This window comes from Tachysurus fulvidraco, chromosome 2 (genome assembly GCF_022655615.1).
Source record: "Tachysurus fulvidraco isolate hzauxx_2018 chromosome 2, HZAU_PFXX_2.0, whole genome shotgun sequence".
NCBI lineage: Eukaryota > Metazoa > Chordata > Actinopteri > Siluriformes > Bagridae > Tachysurus > Tachysurus fulvidraco.
The window spans coordinates 13519272-13540974 of record NC_062519.1 but is presented as its reverse complement, the minus strand read 5'-3'; the positions used below and the strand labels follow the sequence as shown (position 1 = coordinate 13540974).

Sequence of the window (21703 nt, the reverse complement as noted above, 5' to 3'; positions counted from 1 at the left end):
TAGTTTCTTGTCAATGTTGCAGAAACAGTATAAGGGAATGTATTGTTTAGGGAGTTCTCCCATGGCTATCATTAGGAAGTCGAGGTCATGATTTACCGTTTATTAGATTCAACTGTGAACTGTGGTTAAGTTCCCGTGTCCCGAGGAACAGAGTTGATTAAGCCTGGCCTAATGACAGGACTTGTGCTAGAAAGATGATTCAATGATGGTTCAAAATGATAACTCAAATCCAAGTGATAAACTACTGGACTAATAACCTGGATGACTCGCCATAAATCAATTACTGTTAAGTGTCACTTGTTAATGTCTCTGAATTTATCTTCAGTAACGACTTTACCATGAGATCGTAAGAGATCCAGAGTTCGGGCACAAGGCAGAAAATATACCCTGGATGGAATGCCAGAACATCATAGGGCACCGTAGATATACACTTTCACATTCAGGGGCAATTTGGCACAGCCAGTCCTCCTACTGTCATGCTTTTTTTGGAGGTGGGACAAAACTGGAGACCTCAGAGGAAACCTCTATAGACACAGGGAGAACATGCACAGAAATTCCAAACAGACAGGATCCAGGGACCTTATTTTATTATTTTAGAAAGTTTAGATGTTTGAAAAAATAGGACAAAAAAATTTGACTGTTCAATAGTGAAAAAAGATGCCCTAATAGACAGTATCACTATCTCCTTCAACAAACCCAAACTGACATCATGCTACAGCTGTACCATCATTAATATATGTAAATAAAATTAGGACCACCAATTTTTAGAACTCCTGGAAGTGTTCATCAGATTCAGAATGTCAAACGAGTATATTTGATACCCACCATCCTGCTACAGCTACACAACATCCCAGCTCAATATGATTCACACTGTTTAGCATGCGAAAAGGGCACAGCGCTGTTAAGGGAGAAATATTCAATGCCAAGGTCTGTATGGGGGAAATGAGAAATTAAGCCCTGCCTCTCTCTCTCTCTGTGTGTGTGTGTGTCTTGAAAAAACACTGATTAATCACATAACCTCTTGTGAATGATAGTTTGTGATCGTAATTATATCCTAGCTGTCAAGGACACGAATTTCAGAGAAAGACTGGAGGTTGCAAATAGTCACACACACGGATCTGTGTGTTATTTGTGAGTGATATCACAAAAGGGCTCTCTCACTCGCTCTCTGATTTTCTCCTTTTTTTGAGGGGTATTTTTTGTTTAATAAGACACTTTGCTGCTGAGCAGAGTGGGCCGCCTGGGAGACTCGGACAGCTGTCACAGCCTCAAATGAGATTTGAGATGCCCGTCTCTGCAGAGGCACGACTGAAAAGGAACTCATAAGGTCGGTGTGGATTGCATAGGTACAGAAAACTCATATACCTCCTGTGTCATGATAGACAAATGGTACAAGGCCACTGGAGCAGTAAATAAAGTTCATGTGTGTATTTCTGTGACTTGACTGCGCCTGCGTTCTGACATCACTCGCTGATTAGCATTATTTCCAGGGCTGATTGAGATTTCTATGCAAAATAGTGGCACGGAAAAGACAAAAAGACTAATCCTTCCCTACAAAATGATTAAGTGGGTGATATTTGGGTGATACTATTAGTTAGTCAGGTTGAAACTGGTGATTTATTTTGTATTACAGAACAGCAACTCAGACAAACGTTTCAGCTGTAATTCAAATCACAGGTGTATATTAATGTTCTCATGGTAATACATTAATGTTTCTGTAGTAACAATTCACATAGGGACTTGCAGGGCAGGTATACTACATAACCTAAAACTAATAATGGCATGAAAATGTTTATTTAGAAATTTCCCTACTGTGGGACGAATAAAGGTTTATCTTATCTTAAGGGGGAAAAAAATCAATGATATGGAGCTGCACTCTATGTAACATGTAGGAAAGAGTCTCCGGTTTTAGCACATTGTAACATAAGAAGCTGCCTTACTAGCTTCAAGAAAGAAAACAATAGATGCTGCTGAGGGAAATACTGTTTATAGCAACTGTAATGTAACTATTAACAGGAACTTACTTGTCTTGAGAATGTTCCCCAACAGGAAATATAACCATAACCTGGAGGGGAAAAAAAAAAAAGCTTAACACATTGTCCAGAAATAAATTACAAATCCTTTATACTGGCATTTGTCCGCCGTATAGGACGAATATGACACTTTGGTGCTCTTCTGGCCAATGCACCACCCTGTAGTTTAGTAGTTTTTACATAACATAACATATTACATAACGTTACCTCTAAAGAAATTTCTCTCCACTTTGACAGATGTGCGCTGTCATTATTTGTAGAAATGATTTATATTGCATATGGAAACAGATCTCATTTGTCCCTCACTGCTTGAAATTATGCACCTAGGCTCAGCTGTTTATGACTCCTTTGCCCTCATTATTGATAACTTTAATATCAGTGGAACGAGCTAGATGCACATCAGGACAGGTAATGGGAAAATAGCTCCTCTGTGCTTCGCAGACATATAAAGAATATTGCATAGAAGAAGGTCTGTGTGACCGTGTTCTCTCCGAGGTGCCGAGAAGCCTAAATAATGCACAAGAAGAAACGGCAATGTTTTGCCAACTTAATAAAAGTCGACATGATCTTATTGGTCTGCTCTTGTGGGCTGCTTCCTTGTGCTCTCCTGTGTGTTTATGCTTAGCCGGGCATCAAAAATTTAATAATTGTTTTTTTGTTTTTCTTTTCAATCTGGTTCATCCTAAGCTTGTGTCCTCCAGGAGGTACAATTTTTCTAACAACTGTTCTAGTCAGCGTGAGAAAAGACAAAAAACAAGCTTCTTCAAGGTGGATATCTCCCACTGTCTCTCTCCAGAGGTGGAAAAATACAAATCAAACAGTTTGAATTCAATAGCTATACCAAAAGAACACTTTTTCTGTCACCTTTATTCTAATTGCAACATTCAACACATTACTGTATTATAACCACCGGATAGGGCTGAGCAGACTTCGTGTTCTGCAGATAAGCAGCAGCATTGGCAGCTCAGTGGACCTGGGATTCAAACTCATTACCTTCCCTTAACCACTAGGTTCCCTCATCCACACACACACACACACACACACACACACACACACACACACACACACACACACACACACAAGCAAACACACACAAGACTTGCCAGTTCACCGCTCAGCATATTTTGAGGAGGAAACCAGAAAAAACCTGGTAAAATACAATGCACATACCAAGAGAACATGCACTAAACCTCCACACAGAGGGTGCCTGAGCTCTGGATCAAACCATTGACCCTTAAACCGTGAGCTGACAAACCTACCTGCTAGCCACAAGAAATCCTAATATCCTTTTTTTTTTTTTTTTTTTTTTAAAAGATTTTTAAATACAATTTTCAAACTTCTTTCTAAGCTTAACCATAAGGATCTTTTCTATAGTTTAAAGCATTAGGGTGTGGCTGTTGCCGCTGCACAGAAAATGGATTAATTCCTGCTGTAACAGCGACACCTGTCGGTGAAATGGCAACAATGCATGTAAAATAATAAGAATAAGGGCGGAAACTGATGACGAAAGAGTGAAAAATCGTCACTGCTGTTAGATAATAACATCCCCCCAAGAAAAACAAGAAAAGAAACAACAAAAAAAGTGACGTATCACCACTCCTCTTTTTTCTCTCTCATATATAAGGCGCAGGAACTTATGTGATTAGGAAGAGTCTAAGACAATCCTGTATTCTGAGTCCAATTCTATGCGTAAAATAAGAGTCCTCCAGTTCGACGTGTTTTGTTCTTCCGGACGCTTGTTTAGTCTATAACCTTTAAGGATATATATATTTAGTATTTAACGATGGATCAACAGACATTTAAACAACAGACCGCTGATATTCTGTGCTGCTTTTTTGGTGAACCGTACTTGGAAACAGATTCAGCGAGTAAGTAGATGTTTTTAAATAGATGTGTGTGTCTGTATATAAATATATACAGTATATGTACCTAATGTAAAATCCTATATAAGCAGAAAGTGAAAGTTGTCTCACTATAATATATCAAAGTAACAGTGAATATTAGTGTCGTTTTGCTAAGAAATTGATCCTTGTACCTGTTTGATAATTTTACTTTAATATCGAGTTGAATGTTTATGTAATAAAGAGGTCTTGTTTAGTGTATGTACAGTACGCTTATTTTATACCATATACACGAAATTCAGTCATGTAAACAGGAGATCATTAACTTCCTCAGTAAACGTTTGTTTAAAAAGCTTCAAAGTGACCGTATTTACTCCTATTCTGAATGATCACCCGTGTTTTTATGAACAAAAGGCGAGTTATGATGTAAATTTAGATTAATTTACTATGTAGCTCACTTTATTTGCATTATTTGCGTTTCCGGGAATGACGCGAGATACTGTAAGTGGATTTTACTTTCATTTTTCATTCTTCTTTAGTTACATAACACAACATTTAAAAACAACTGTTTCTAACTAATATGATTTTTTTCCTTACCAGACGACTTCGACCCAATAAAGATAGCCAAACAGCTCCGGCAGTTAGGAGATCATTACGATGAGACAGTTATTCAGCCTCTTATCAGAAATATCCAGAAGGCACCCGCTGACCAGGTGTGTGTGTGAGCTCGTGCTCATTTGCATATATTAAATGCCTCCTGTTAGCATCAAGCTAACTTTTTTCAAATATGTGGACAACTCTTGTTAATGTGTCCACAAATCTTCCTAATGTACTGTTAAAGTTATTGTATATTAGTATATTGAGCAGCTCTGTTTTTAGACTAAAGTAAAACTTTTGTTTTTACAATTTAATGTAACTTATCATATGTTAAATTCTTCCTGTTAGCATTAAGCTAACCTGGTTTAATAAAGCATTAGCTTTAATGAATTTTTTTTTTCAAATATGTGGACAACTCATCTTAATGTGTCCACAAATCGTCCTAACGTTATTGTATATTAGTATATTGAGCGGCTCAGACTGTTTGAAGTAAAACTTTTGTTTTTACAATTTAATGTAACGTATCATATGTTAAATGCTTCCTGTTAGCATTAAGCTACCCTGGTTTAATAAAGCATTAGCTTTAATAATTTTTTTTCAAATGTGTGGACAACTCTTGTTAATGTGTCCACAAATCTTCCTAAAGTACTGTTAAAGTTATTGTATATTAGTATATTGAGCAGCTCAGACTGTTTGAAGTAAAACTTTTGTTTTTACAATTTAATGTAACTTAATGTAAAACTCTAACCTAAATGAGACACACTAAGTTGAAACACTATGTAGAACATTTTTCTGTGTATATAGAGGTTATGTTCATAATTTGCTGGTCGGTGTTGGTTTTGTATTTGTGTTATTCCTGTCAGAAGTTATTAGGAAATTTTGTTGGTGAAGTTACACTGATGTTCATAATTAATTTGTTCATCAATCAACATCACAGATGCAATGGAGACAGCAAACATTATAAATGTTGGAGGCCATATTCAAAGAAAGTTTTATGAAGCATTAGAGCTGAGTATAAAAGAAGCTCAGAGGCATTGATGGTGGTATTACAGCATGCAATTTCCACTGATGCTAATATCACTAAGAGCAGGAAGTCAAATGGCATTTAGGGCAATATAGGAAATAGTGAAAGAAGTTTAAGTTTAAAACTCAGAATTTCTTTCAAGTCAGTCTTGGATGCCACTGAAGATCACACATAGATGATATTGATGTATAACTAAATAGTGATATATAAAAATATATCTTCTGATATAGTTCTGTGTGACACATAATACAAACACTTTCATTATTAAAAATACCAGGAACTCACATGCAAGCTGATTAAGTTATCTGCTATTTTCTGTCTTTTTCAGGCATCTGTTGTGTTCACTAACAGCGTGAATACCCTGTGTGAGATGTGGGTGGCTGACAGACCTGAGGTTGCTTCTGAGAAGCATCTTCTGAAGGCCATAATGGCACTATCGCTATACATAAACAAGAACTGCCCAGACATAACAACGCATGTACGGGGTGCTATATTCAATATTCTTAACAATAGGCTGTCCAGATGGATCATGGAGCAGGGAGGCTGGGTAAGTTTTGAGCGCCCTGATTGGTTGACCAACTTGCTTTCTCCAAGGTTTCAATGTAGCTCTAAGAACTGAGAGGAATTTTGTAAAAATGAAGCTGTATGGAAACTAGGTCTATTAATCATTAAATGAAAACACACCTTGAGTTATTGTGGAGCCCTGAGTTTACTACTAGGTACTGGAACAGTTTTGAAAGTATTGTTGACCTTGTTATATTACATAGATTTGTTTTACAATGATTCATCATTATTCTTCTTACAAATGCTTAAGAGTCCTGAATAATGTGGCTCAAAGTACAACCGGGTGGCTTGTTATTTTTATCTTTAGTCTGTCACTTTATATCTTGTAAAATTAAACTGAAATTAAGTAAACTGAAAGTGTTATTTGTACAAAGTTGTGCTATGTACAACTGCAAAAGCAGTGCAAGTCATTTCTCAAGTGTAGGCACTTCCTCCCAGCTGTTGGGGTGTAAACCTTCTCTGTGGTTGGTGACCTAGTTAGTTCAAAATGAAAAAAATCTCTTTTTATCACTGCACTGTAAGGCTACATATAGCATTGCAGATATGAATGTAATAAAATTTCTGTTTTGTCTTCAGTACTTTACTGTATTGTACTTGACTATTAATGCCTGTAATAAAATAAATTTCCTTTATTTTTCAGGAGCAGGCCTCTAGCCTCTGAGAAGAATGTGAAGAATCGCTTCTTTCTCAGGAATTCTGCTTGTGCCACAAATTAAAACCCTGAACAAACCAAGATTTCCAAAGGGCTACCAGAAAAAGAATGAACTAAGAAAACACTGGTCATAGGTGCATTATATTGGGTTTTAATGGGTATGCAACTATGCCATTTATTTTATTCACCTCTCAAACTACAGACATTGGTCATTGGACTTATATTCTTTACTTTCAATATAGCACAACCAGCACTTGTGATAAAAACTTGAATCATGATTTAGATAATTGTGTTTTTCTTCTTGTTTCTATCTAGAAGTTTTTTTTGTTTGTTTTTTAACAAATAAATGTTTACTAAATTGTAAGAACTACTAATGTACTGCAGTGTACTGATTGGTGCATGGCTGTAGCAATACATCATTGTAAGTACATGGTTGTATAAATCAATGGTTGGTGAAATAAAAGTGTTTTCTCTTTACATTGTCATCTTCCTAGCTGAATATTAAAGGCAGGGTCTCCGATTTTTGAGAAATGCTTCAGAAAACTGAGTCGGAACGACAAACTAAAATCAAAACAAACGTGTAGCCAATGAGCAGAAAGGGGCGTGTCTTGTCAATGTGCGGCGGAGTGTTCAGTGCACATATGTGACATTGGCAGAAAGCGGTTTTAACATTGACATGGAGGATAAATGCAAAGAAAGCCATGAAACGCCAAACGCTGTTACTAGCAAAACGCGGTTGTAGCTTCCTCTCTACATTACTACGACAGAAAAGAGGTGTTATTTGTGTAGTAACAGCGTTTAGCTCAGGAGTTATTGACTTGGGAAATTCCAATCTGTGAATATGTGGCCAACGTCCTGCTCCTTCAGTTCTCTCCAGAGCATAGATATATCAGAATCAGAATCAGCTTTATTGCCAGGCATGTTTTCACATGCAAGGAATTTGTTTTAGTGACAATCTCCACAGTGTAACAGAATGACATATGTAGTATAGATGAAATTGTATGTACACATTTACAGGTGTGAAATGTGCAGTTTAAATAAGCATGAAATATATATATGCAAATAGTATACAATATATACAATTTGTATGTACACATGTGCAATTGTGAAATGTGCAGTTGAAGTAAACAAACATTCAGACAATATGTATGCATGTATGTACAGAGTGCAAGTATGAAATGTGCAATTGAGGTATACATAGTGCAAATATTATGTGTTGTGTGTTCCATGGTGTTAATTGTTCATCAGGTGGATTGCTTGAGGGAAGAAACTGTTCCTATGTCTGGTCATTCTGGAGCTCAGGGCTCTGTAGCGCCGACCAGGTGGCAACAGTTCAAAGAGTGAGTGTGCTGGATGTGAGGGGTCCAGGGTGATTTTCTTTGCTCTTTTGCACACTCTGGAGGAGTACAGGTCTTGAAGAGTGGGGAGAGTTGTGCCAATGATTCGCTCAGCAGTCTGGACTACCCTCTGTAGTCTTCTGAGGTCGAATTTGGTGGCTGAGCTGAACCAAACAGTTACCGAGGTGCAGAGGATGGATTCGAGGATGGCAGTGTAGAACTGTTTCAGCAAATCCTGTGGCAGGTTGAACTTCTTCAGCTGATGAAGGAAGTATAACCTCTGCTGAGCCTTTTTCACAATGGAGTCAATGTGAATGTCCCACTTCAGGTCCTGGGAGTTTGTGGTTCCCAAGAATCTGAATGACTCCACTGCTGTGACAATGCTGTCCATGATGGTTAGTGGGGGAAGAGCAGGGGGGCTTCTCCTGAAGTCCACTATCAACTCCACTGTCTTGAGCGTGTTCAGCTCCAGGTTGTTAAGGCTGCACCAGACAGCCAGCCGCTCAACCTCCAGTCTGTAAGCAGACTCGTCACCGTCCTGGATGAGGCCGATCAGTGTGGTGTCGTCTGCAAACTTCAGGAGCTTGACAGATGGGTCATTAGAGGTGCAGTCATTCGTGCACAAAAAACTAACAAAAGAACAAACACTGCGGAGCTAAGCACTGATGTCGCCTTATATAGGGCAGTACATTGGAACGAATGCGTCAATTGAGCCGCCATCTTGGTACAGGGGACCCCCTCCTCTTAATGCATTAGCGTCAATGTAGGCAAAGAAATAAAATCACTATAAATCGTCGTGAATGCGATTTCTAGTTTTTTTGGTTCATTCCAAAGGTCAGACATGTATTTATCATTAAGTCCAGAGAAAATCTAAGATTTTGATATTAAGAAAACTTTTTCACAATATAATGCATAGTGCTAGTAGGTGTAAGTTTATTACTTACATTCTTCCACTTGAGTAATCTTCAAATGAACAATCACTACTTACCTTAGACTACTGAATGCAACACTGCTACAATGGTGTGACTATACATGTTAAACATTTAAACTGTATTGGTTTATTAAATATGATACACAAAGCAATTTTCAGGTGGAACAAATCACAAATTCAAGAGGAACATAATGTGAAAGTTAGATAGTTGAGGTGTTAAAGACTGTTCAATCTTATATTTATTTTTTCCTGCAATATTTTTGCCACATTAAATAAGTGTGTAATAAAGTCACATAAACAAACAAAAAAACAGTTTGACTTTGAGGCTGAACTTGTGTGTTACACTGTGACATCCTTCCAGGTCTATCAGCTGAGTTAACCATTAAAACTGTGTTTAGTGTCCCTGCAACTTGTCCATGACTGACGTCTCTGTTTATCACTTGGGAATCTACAAACAGATGCAGATTCTGATTATTATATTTAATACCATAATAGCTATTTTCATGGCAAAATTCAATTACAAAAATACAAATATCATATAAATGCAATAAAAACTAAACAAATATAAACAGCAAGTCATATTATACATTTTTTTATTTTATTTAACATACGATAAAAAAAAAAAATCCAAAACCTTTCCAGGCATAATGTCATTAGATCTGTCCTTAAGTGAAGCAACTTGATAAAAGAGCATTCTGCTTGTGTTAAGTTCAGGACAATCTAATAAAATATGTTTGACAGGTTTGACAGATAAGGGAATCTTACAAAACATACATAAATTTGGGTCTTTTCGCCTTTAAGCAAAAAAGCATGGGTCAATTTTTAACGTCCTTATTAAGAGCTTCGGAATCTACAAACATTGTCAGTTTTCCTAACTGTCAAAAACTAATGGATAACTAGCATGGATTAGCTGCGGTCGTTAACCAAGGACTTAAACAAACCAACGGAACAAGAAATATAATTTCCTAACACTCAATATCATAAAACACATTCCTACTTGTGTAATGTAATCCGCTGCTGTCTGGTTTTTAGATTTCTTTCGTTTGAACAACCAAACGCAGCACAGAAGTCCGGCATCGTCCATGCATTGGAGCACCGTACATAGATGGCGGCGGTTTTGACGCATTTTTAGGACCCCAAGGCGACATCTAGTGTATAGATATCTATGTTTCCAGAGCTGGAAAGCTGATCCCATATTAACACGGGTCCTACTTCTTGCCTTATCGTAAGCCTTTCTTCGCTTTCTCTTTTGATTTTATCCTCCATGTCAATGTTAAAACCGCTTTCTGCTAATGTCACACATGCGCACTGAACACTCTCTCCACCGCATATTCACAAGACCCGCCCCTTTCTGCTCATTGGCTTCATGTTTTGTTTTGATTTTTACTTTGTCGGAGACCCCACTTTTAAGGTAGTGTGAACAATAAATAGCAGCAGCTGCATTGTGGTCTTCCTGAAGAGGGCGTCATTGCACCGAATAATCGTTACTTCATCTTCACCAAGGCAGAATTAGGTTCTCATATTGTCATTAAGTATTGTTAGTGAGTGAAATTTACTCATATAGGAACAATTTATGGATATTTAGTATTACTGCTTTGTAGTAACGTAGCATCTGTTAAGAAATTGTAGCTGGTTATAGCTTGGTCTTTGTCTCACTTGATTTGTTTTAAAGATCTGATATGGTCTATTTGAATATATTTAGCATTGGAAACCGTTACCATGTTCACTTTAACAAGGCTGCTTTTTCAGTAAATAAATTTTTCATAAAGTCTTTAATGAATGCTGGGTAATTACAGGGAACATCTATTTATTATATTAATATTATTTACTTTTATACATAGAAGTCAAACAACAGAATGAATATTTCTATACACTTGCAGAGTTCAGGACCTGCCAGAATTCTGACATTATCCTATTTAATAACTCAAAACCAAAAAAAAAAAAACCAAACCTGTTGACATCAGTGGAAAGTACCAGTACATTAACCTGTAATTGGAAAATTGCAAATGTGGTTAAAAAACTGTGGTTTTCTCAGTAGAGCTGTATTTTAAGATAAACATCTTAACACAGTCACAAAGATGGCCATGCATGTACGGTTAAGGAAAGATTGTGGTGTAACGACGGAAATGATTTTCATTCTACTTGGTGAGTTTGCTGTAGAAGTCTACTCTGCTTGTAAGAAGCAGCTCAGAAAGTATTAAAAGACAGAAGTGTTAACGGTTTCTGTATTAGCAAAAAACATTTGATATCATAGGCAGGATATAGAAAAGTATTGCAAAGGTCACCTTGCAGTTCCTTGCACGTTAAGCACCACAGTACCAGAATTATTTCTAAAAACAATATCAGGACTTTATTAGTATGTTTCTGCCCACAATACTACTTGATTAAGTCTCGCTAGTTATGGCACAGTAATTTTTTGTACTTCTGCTGAAAGCATTGTAGTAATCAAACTTTCTTTGCATGTTGTACACTTAAGAGCATTATGACATGCCTTGAGGAGATCGTGCTTTCAGAATTAACACTTGATCTTCTTGTTGTTACCTCAGACACTGCTTTAACACAAGATGAGTTTTGCTTTTAAAAACAAGGAAATCAAAATGGTAAACCATCACTGAAGCCTTATTCTTGATAAGCATTTTATAGATTTAAATGTTCCCACACATAAAACATACATTTACATTCTTCCCCCTTACCAGTAATGCTGCAGTGCCGTTCATTTTATAAAAGATTCAATACAGGTCCATTGCTTGGCCTGCACAAGGCCTAGTGCGGTTATAAGCACTTTCAAGTTGATGTAATAAGCTTGTTTTAAGCTTCAAACCTCATTTAAAACTAACACAAGCAGTTGCCGTATTTAATAAATCACTGTAGGTGGCGTATGGCACTTTTTGCAGATAGAATGCCGCTTTGTTTAATCGTCCTCACAAGAGGAAATAAGAGTGAAGACATTACAAGATCTCAGATCTGGATGTTAAATGCTGACACAGTTATTTCACTAAAGTTATCAACAAAGCCAGATGTGTTTGATGTTCTAGCTTAGTCAAATGTCATTCATTCGTCGCATCTTCTTCTCTGGACATTCCCTCCGTCGAGTAGCTTTACTGGCCAAATGGTTTACTTTCTTGCAGCACACATACTGTGCCCAGATCTTGATGAAAGCCGTGCGAAATTTCTTGATGCGAAAGGCGTATATGACCGGGTTGACGGCAGAGTTGCCATGGCTTAGCAAGATAGCCACGTAGATAAGGATCTTAGTTTTATCAGAGGGGCAAAACAAGGTGATACAGTTCAGGATGTGCAGCGGTAACCAACTAATGGCAAAGAGAAAAAGCACCAGAGCGAGAGATTTGGCCAGTTTGAGCTCTTTTCCATAATAACGACTGGGATCAGCTTGGCTGGCTGCCTTATTAAGCTTATTATTGAGCTGCTTGTGGATCATGTAGAAAATCTCAACGTATATGACGAGCATAAGGACCAGCGGGGGCAGCACCCAGCTGAAAAAATTAAAGTAGACCATGTACTCCATGCTGATAACTTCCTCGAACTTACAGGTGATAACGGGATTGGGTTCTTCAGAGTTGTTCGTTCTGAGCTTCTTCAGGTTGTTCCAGCCGAACATGGGCGTTAAACCCACGATGAGAGCCACCAGCCAGCATGCAATCACCGCTGACCCAGCTCGTTTCGGTGTCACTACTCGCTTGTAACTAAAGATCAGGATAGAGAACACAAAAAAATTCAGATATAAAAAGATGTTAAGAAGAAAAAAATATTTAATGGTAAAAAATTTAATGTGGTAGCTGTCATATGATAGATGGCATTTAGCTGAAGGGTATAAATTGGCAGGTGATCAAACTGGGTGCAAATGGGTTTAAAATCCCCTTTTTGGGGATTTGCACCCAATTTGATCACCAGCCAATTTATACCCTTAATGATGTATGATTTTATTTTCTGGAAAAGTGCAATTATGATTGCTCTCATTCCTAAGAGCAATTGTCAATGCTGAAATTCTCAGAAGCTTCACAAAATAAAAAAGATAATTAACTCAATTGCACAATGCTTTTGGAAAACTTGGTCAAGGGTGAATATGTATATTTAAAAAAAGGAAGAAAATTACTCACAAACATAAGTATATTATTTTTTTCGTTTAAAGCTCAGTGAAATGTGTTTGTGTTTTCAAGGTTCTCTTAACAACTCTTAGTAGATGTTAATCTGAGGTGTCATGCGTGAAGTACAACATTTGCATAATACTTAATCAGTTAACTACAGCTCATTACCTGCTTTAAGAATGTATGACAGTGCAATTTCTGTTACACACAGATTAACTGATAAAATGAAATAATTTTTGTTATTGGTAAATAACTGTCTCATTCTACAATGAGTTTCTGTGCATACAGTATATGCATGAGTTGTATGAAGTCATCCTCATGTCTTCCCATCTTCAGGTTTCCTCCCACCTCCCAAAAACACACCAGTAGTGGGAAAGGGTGGTAATGTCTGGTATAATCTCACTTCACAACCAAGCGATCCTGCCCAAGATAAAATGCTAGCTTTGCTGGTCTATATTTATCAATGCCTCAAACTAATAATAAATCGAGACATTTCCTGGTACTGCAAACTTGTGAAAACACTTTCACAAAACTTGTCATTGCATTTCCAATGCATGCAACCAGGACATGTTCAGACATATGTAGATTAAGACAAGTTTTGATCTGACAAGCATAACGTAAGATCTGGAACTTAAGTCTTAAGTAGTAAGTAAATGTGGAAACTGTGAGTATACACATTGACTATATTTCAGGTTTACTGAATCTAGACATCAGCCAACTGTCCTGTTCTATTAAACCAGTGTCCATTGTAACTTCAGATACCTTTTACTTACAGTACTGTATGTGATAAGCTTGTGTCTGTTCTTGACTACCAGGAGTGCACCCTGTTATGGTCTTGTTATTAGAACCCAACTTATCTCAGATCACATTTTCAGATCACATCCAATTCTGATCTAAACATTAACTGAAGCACTTGATTTTTTTATGTATGAGTTTATTCATTGCACCGCGGTCACATTATAAGCTTATTGGTAAACTGAATATTCAGGTCAAGTCAAGTCAAGTCAGGTCAAGTCAAGTCAAGTTAAATAACTGGTGGCAAGTTTAGGCGTATAGGACCAGACCCAGCACTAATATGTTGATGCCGATGTCATGGTGGATGACATCAACATACTAAAGAGAAATTCCAAGGAACATCATTGCAAGCTCTTGCATGCACAGCTGATTTCTCTCAGAACATCACTGAGAACACACGGCCAGTACAATTACACACAATACAAAATAAAAGTTTCTTTATATAATAAAACAGGCATTTCTTAATTAGTTGGAAATGTTGCCAAAGAGATGAAAAAAAGATGACAGTTTAGTTTGGAAAAAATAAATTTGATAAGAATGCTATTCTATTTGATAGCGTTTCAACAATTAAGCTACAACATGACAATTTCAATTTACAGTCTAGTGAAGACAACTGTTAAAAAAAACTAGAAACTCTTCGGACCTTAAATAATGTGTTTAGTTAACAAACTTTAGCTATTTTTGGACATTATAATGTAAACCCATGAGCTGACGTGTAGAATGTGGCAGTCATTCACTTCACAATATTAGCAAAGACATCAATTATAGTAATATTGTAATATTCCACACATTAAACTTTACTAGATAGAGACACTGTTGAGGGTAGTTTAACAAAATTAATTGAAATAACATCCATCTTTTCCAGCAGAATTTTATTGTTATTCTGTATCATAATTTCATCCATGTTTGAGATTTATGTACTACAGTAAATTGTACACAAAATACTAGAAAAAATGGGGAAAAAAATTCCTTTTTTTACGGTGTACATATCTGGAGTACGAAATTATTCTTTTGTTAATTTTAAAACCAACAATTTTATATTTATAGAATAATCTATTCAAATTCCCAAGGAAAAATCTTTTTACATGCATATCACATCTGACCATTTAAATAATCGTGGCAGCCTGTTGCACACTGAAACTGGATGTGTGTATTTAAGAAACCATAAGTGACATCATATGAAAAATATCGGTCATGTGAGAAAATAAATTAGTTGTGTAGGAAAAGCTGACAAATAAATCAATATTCCCTGCATCTAAATGGCTGCATGTGAATAAATAAATAAATTGTGAAAATTATTTTTAAGTAATTTGCTATTTGACACATAACGTAAAGTATCGAAAACCATTATTAAGATATGAAGTTCATTCAGTAAGGAGGTTTTCCCCTCAGACAAAAGGGTACATGAAGCATGTGCATAATTCATTATAGCAGTAAAAACTAATCATTATTAAAAGGTATTACATTAATTATGCATTTTGATACTAATTCACCTGTTTGAAGTTTAATCCACTGAATAACTAAATTGAGGATATTTTTATATATATATATATATATATATATATATATATATATATATATATATATATATGTATATATACATATATATGTATATGTATATATACATATATATATATATATATATTAATATAGTATATATACATATATATATATATATATATATATATATATATATATATATATATATATATATATATATATATTACAACAACACAACAACAGATTTTCTGGGATCTGTAGGCTCATCAGATACACATCAACATATGATCACTAAGGACTGTTTATCAGGAATCTATTATAATATTGTCAAGTTTCTGATAATAGTATCTCTGTGATTAAGGTAGTGGACCACTGATGGATGGTCATAGGGTTCAAATAACAGCATTGCTGAACTGCACCTGCTGGGACCTTTAATAAGGTCCTTAACCTTCAGCTGCTCAGCTGTTTAAATGAAATAAATACCCAATCTAATGCCATGGATAAGGGCGCATGACCAATACCATGTAAATGACATACTCTAGCTCATGCATCTCACAGTCTTTTCTAAACCATGTTACTGCAGATGCTGTTTCATAGCTGTAGAAAGTTAAACTGTTAGTAAAATGCGCATGGCTAAATGATATAGTTTGAAAAACAGTCTTGGACATGTTATGGAGCCTGCGTATTCATGATATATGGCATTTTCACCTGCAGCAGCCTGCTGTGCGGGACACTAGCTGGTGTATTACTTTGTGTCCAGGATAGTAGCTGGTGTGCAGAAGATTACCTGAGTGGGATCTTGACTCTCAGGTACCGATCAATGGCGATGGCGAGGAGAGCTAGGATGGAGCTCTGAGTGAGAACGAGCATAATGCAGGCGACCATCAGACAGGTGTAAAAGTGTGTCTCCAGTCCGGTGCTGATGGTTATGGCCAAGGGAATAACAAGAGCCCCGACTGCGATGTCTGCCAATGCTAAACTGACCACGAAGTAAAAGGTGGTGTCCCTTAACGAGCGGTTTATCTTCACCGCCAACACCACCATTACGTTCCCTAAAACAGAAGCGAGAGCGATCACTACCTCCATCCCTATATAAGGCAGAGGAGGATAAGGTTCACCCGTCATCGTCGCCGAGGAAGTTAGAAAACTGTGGACTGGTGAAAAGAAATAAATTAATAAATAAATATGTATGTATACAAAACGCACGACCTTCAAAAGTTGTCCGGATCAAAACATGTCGGATTCCCAGACGCACAGGTCTGCGCTTTAATAGCTGGATGAGGGAAAACAAAATAACATCCAAAAGCAATGTGTCCAAAATGCGTGTGCGTAATCATGGCACGTTGCTGCTGAATCGCTGCTGACTCATACCGAATCTTCTCAAGGTGTCCATAAACATCCATAGATATCCATCATTCCAGAAATAATATTCCTCATAATATTCCTCATCTGGTATAAAAAAAAACAAACAAAGATCAACAATGTCCATGCGCGCTATTTCTTCTACAACTGTCTCCTTCTCATGACCTAATCCGAATAAAGCAACTAGAGAATGTTCTGTGTAAACTGCCACACGGAAAGAGCACGGTTTGAATCTCCAGAGAAACCGAATCGGATTCAAGCGAATCGTGTGGATGTGTTGAGACGTGTTGTGTTGTATTGTGTTCTAAAGCACCGCGTTAGGTTCCTTCGAGCAAGTCACGTGATCAATTCTGCTTTTCTGATCCAATGAAATTGCCCCAAGGCTCATAATTACATATAGCACATAGGTGAGCCAGCAGATAGATAGATAGATAGATAGATAGATAGATAGATAGATAGATAGATAGATAGATAGATAGATAGATAGATAGATAGATAGAGGGACAGATGGATAGATAGATAGATAGATAGATAGATAGATAGATAGATAGATAGATAGATAGATAGATAGATAGATAGATGGACAGACATAGATAGATAGATAGATATATAGATAGATAGATAGATAGATAGATAGATAGATAGATAACAGCCTGTGTATGATGTTACATGCGCTATATGGTGCACCTGATAGTACATAACATTTTAAGGTATATACAGTATATACTGTAGCTATAACATGATATTCTTGTCATTGCAGTTAACAGAAATACAGTGTTTTATCTCAGCACCTGGAAGTTGTGTTCAATTTAAGTTGTACAATTTGAATTGTTCCTAGTGCTAAAAATAACAATAGCAAAGAAACCTACTGGAATACAAATTATAGTCTGTAAGTTACTGTATTTGACATGTGTTTGCACTTCTGTGGTTAATCATTCATGGAACTAATAAAATGATTAAATGTGAAACTATCAAAGAGCCACAACAGACTTTGCTTTGTCAGAGATCAAATGTCTCTTGGCTAAACTGGAGTCATTTGAAAATGTGGACTCTCAAGCACATGTGATTTTGTTATGAGGATAAAAAAAAGAGTGAATTCTTACATCAAGTGCACAGATACATCATTCAGCTTACAAATGATAATCTGAATGATCACCATTTGGATAACCCAAGCAGATCTTTTTTTAATTTGTTTATTTTAATTTGTTTATTGTGCAATTTTAAGAGCAAACTGTCCGTCAGTTTGTCCCTTCAGTAAAGATTGCATAGAAGGTAATTTAAAAATTTGGGTTGCATTGTAATCCAGAATGTGCATTTCCTAAAGAAAATGTGAATGGTGCTTGCACGTGGCAAGTTCCCCTCATCGTGCTGAGTGTTTTGATATGTCACATGTCCATGCTGTGCAAAATTTTGATTTTCACGTGACATCACGTGACTTCATGTGACGTGACTAAAATACACGTGAGGCAGTTCCCCTCATTGTGCTGAGTGTTTTGATATGTCACATGTCCATGTTGTAAAAAGTTTTTGATTTTCACATGAAATCATGTGACGTCATGTGACTTCATCAAATTACACATGAGGAAGTTCCCCACATTGTTTTGAGTGTTTTGATATGTCACATGTCCATGTTGTAAAAAGTTTTTGATTTTGCATGTATTTTGGGCGGGGCTGCGGCACAACCGGAAGGCCAGTTGGTATACCAATTTAAAAGTTTGTTCAGAGTATCACCCTAAAGGAGCTGGCCAAGTTTGGTGTAGATGGTTCAAAAGCTTGCCGAATTATAAACCTCCAAAGTTTATAATTGAGTATATGGGAAAAAAGGCCATTTTGAGACCCGGTACCGGAAGTACCGGTACTCAGATCGCTTAGAAAAGTCATAGTACACCTCTCCTCAATGAGCCGGTCAATTTGACATCTCATTCATGGGCCTAGGACAAAAGCTGCAGGACAAGTTACGCACCGAAATTTTATCCGGAAGAGTATGCACAATAGTAAGAATGTTGCTTTGCAAGCACCATTAACTATACGGAGCACAAGGTCCTGGTGTTATGATAACAAAAGCATTTAAACAGCTGTCCATATATGATAGAATCAAAAGCCTTGGCAAGTTTTTACTCCAGGTTGTCAAATTTTACTCCAAACCTCAAAATATGCTGGTATTTGAGTTGGTTGTGCAACATTTGCTCTGGGTGTGAATGTGTATATGAATTTCTTCCTACGATTGACTGGCTTTTCACCCTGTGTGGATTTCTATCTCACATCTAGACTACTGACCTTCCAGGTGTCTGGACTGAGATGCAGAATACTATGGGCTCTCTGCCAGGAGGAGGGATATGATCAAGTCTCAAGGCTTTGCAGCAAGGATGATGATTCTACAGTTATCATTTTGAGGCATGCAGTTAAATCACTGAAGCATAGCAACTTTGGCAATTTTCTTTTATATTAGTGGAATGCTATATACTGTACAAAACAACACTAGAAAACTTGCTGTCATTTGTGAGACATATTACGTATTTCTAAGAGGAAATGTCTATTCAAACATGTTTGTTTTCTTTATTTAATACGCTTCCATTACATATATCCACTTGAAACATATTATTGCACATATAATGTCTTTTGCTTTGTTTATTAATTATTGTTCATTGGCATGTTGTTTCTGCTGCTTCCAGACTATCCTGCAACTCTTTTTGAGTGACTTTATTATTAGTCTAAAAGCATGCTAAAGTTGTTCTCCTGTCCTGAGATGAATGGTTACAGTAGATGATTAGTTCCATTAACATTTTGCATATTATTGAACCAATTTTAGTGAAATACGTATACAGGAATTGACAGATGCCGAAATTATGCTAGCATTACACAAGGTTCTCACACACCTAGACAAGAAAAAACTTATGTAAGAATGCTCTTTATTAGTTACAGTTCTGCCTTCAACACCATCATCCCATCCAAACTCAAGGCAAAACTAAGGTTGTGTATTCAGCCCCCTCCTGTACTCCCTGTTCATACACTACTGTGTTGCCATGCAAAGTTATAACATTATTAGTTTGTAACCTGAGACCTCATGATACCTCCATCATGGGTCTCATAACTAACGGAGATGAGATGATGTGAGAATGCTATCTCAGTGGTGCAATGATAGCAATGATAGATGTTTATCTGCCTAAACATCAGAAAGACCAAGGAGATGATTGTGGACTTTAGGAGGGTGCAGGAGGATAGCCGCTCACACTTATACATCAACAAAGCCACTGTAGAAAGAGTCAGGGGCATCAGGTTTCTTGAGGACAATAACAGTCTTAAGTGACATCTACTGCATACAATGTCTGAGGAAATTCTCACAAAATTATGTTTGACTTCAGTCACTCAGATCATATCCTGTTCAAAAAAGTTCCATCAGGCAGGTGGTACCAGAGTATTCAATCAACTACTGCTAACATACTGAGACTACACAATCATCAGTGCTATTTTACTCCTTACTTGCTGGTACTGCACAATTAGCAGTACTATTTACTTGTAGACTCTGTATATTTTGCATGTCTTTAATTCACAATTTTTTTTAATATGCTAATATATAAAAAGGCCTTCACACATATACTATACTGTATACAATTTACTATTCTTAAGTTTTTTAAGAATTTTTTCAGCTTTTTTTTTGTTGTTTTTTGCATTATATTGCTGTAGTTGTCCTGAGCCTCACCTAAGCATTTCATTGTACAAACTATCACTGAAATCTGTATATATGACAAACAAACATGAAACTTAAATTTAAATTTAAGCTATTTTCTATGGCACTAGAGCTTTCTCCACTTGAATGTTTAATAATGTTAAACAACAGAAAATTGCTTTACCTTTTAATGAGTTGTAAAATGTGTTGTAATTCCTACTCACGTTCACGGATATAAATAGACTTCAATTAAAACACTTTTACATTTATTATTTACTATGTCAAGTCAACTTGTCTATTTTTTCACTTTAAACTAATTTTTAGTTCCATTTGGACTACTTAGCCTTGTGTCACATAACATCTGGAATCCATATACCTCAATGTTTACCTACCTAAGACAGCCGATGTTGACACCATGTGGCCTGCATACCATCCCAGTGATTATTTATGTTATCAGCATGCATACCTTGAAGCTGCTGTTTCCCCTTCACTTTCTCCTCAAGGGTAGAAGAGCAACAATAACATACTGCATTTCTTTACAGAGAACAGTTCCCTAGTAAATCTCTCCAGACATAGCTGACAAATTTGTGGCTTTGTTTAATCCAGGGAGCATGGTCTAGGGTATATGTGAAACACATTAGGAAACCAAAATTATGACATTAAAAAAAAGCAAATTTAGAAATACATCAACTCTGTGTAAATATTAGTGCTTATTGAACATTACTGTACATTCCCACTGCTGTATGAAACATCCATCCATCCATCCATCCATCCATCCATCCATCTACTTTCTGTACTGCTTGCGACACAAGGTCGAGAGAAGCCTAAAGCCTGTTCCAGTGGAGTCCAGAGACCATCATACAATCACACACATACTCACACAGTATGGACTATTTAGAGATGCCAGTCAACCATGTACTAGGGACCTGGAGGAACCCCCACCCACACAAATCTAGTGTAGTAAAACAAATTAATGCATAACTTAAGATATTATAGAATGAAGTGATTATTTCATTCCCATAAAATGGACTACCTTGGCTTTTCAGCATTTGCGTAGACCTACTTACTGATACCATTTCAAGTGGCTATTGTTTATACTGTATGTATTAGACACTGACAGTCTTTTGAGTGAACCACATGTATGCGTTTTACCACACTGACCCTATTTTGAGTGGCTATTGTGTATGTGTTTTACCACATTGACACTATTTACATGGCTACTGAATGTGTTTAACCACACTGACACCATTCTGAGTGGTTATCGTGCAGCTGCTCTCAGGTGAAAGAAAACCTG

At 36.7% G+C, this 21703-nt stretch overlaps 1 protein-coding gene across 1 annotated transcript; it reads right to left on the bottom strand.

Moving 5' to 3' along the window:
- Positions 1–11303: 11303 nt before the first annotated feature.
- On the bottom strand, positions 11304–17061 carry LOC113641582 (adenosine receptor A1-like). The gene is made up of 2 exons (XM_027144374.2): positions 16168–17061; positions 11304–12683 (listed from the first exon to the last, which is right to left on the bottom strand). Exons 1-2 carry the CDS (start codon positions 16503–16505, stop codon positions 12020–12022), a joined length of 1002 nt encoding a protein of 333 aa, XP_027000175.1. The 5' UTR covers positions 16506–17061; the 3' UTR covers positions 11304–12019.
- Positions 17062–21703: the final 4642 nt, after the last annotated feature.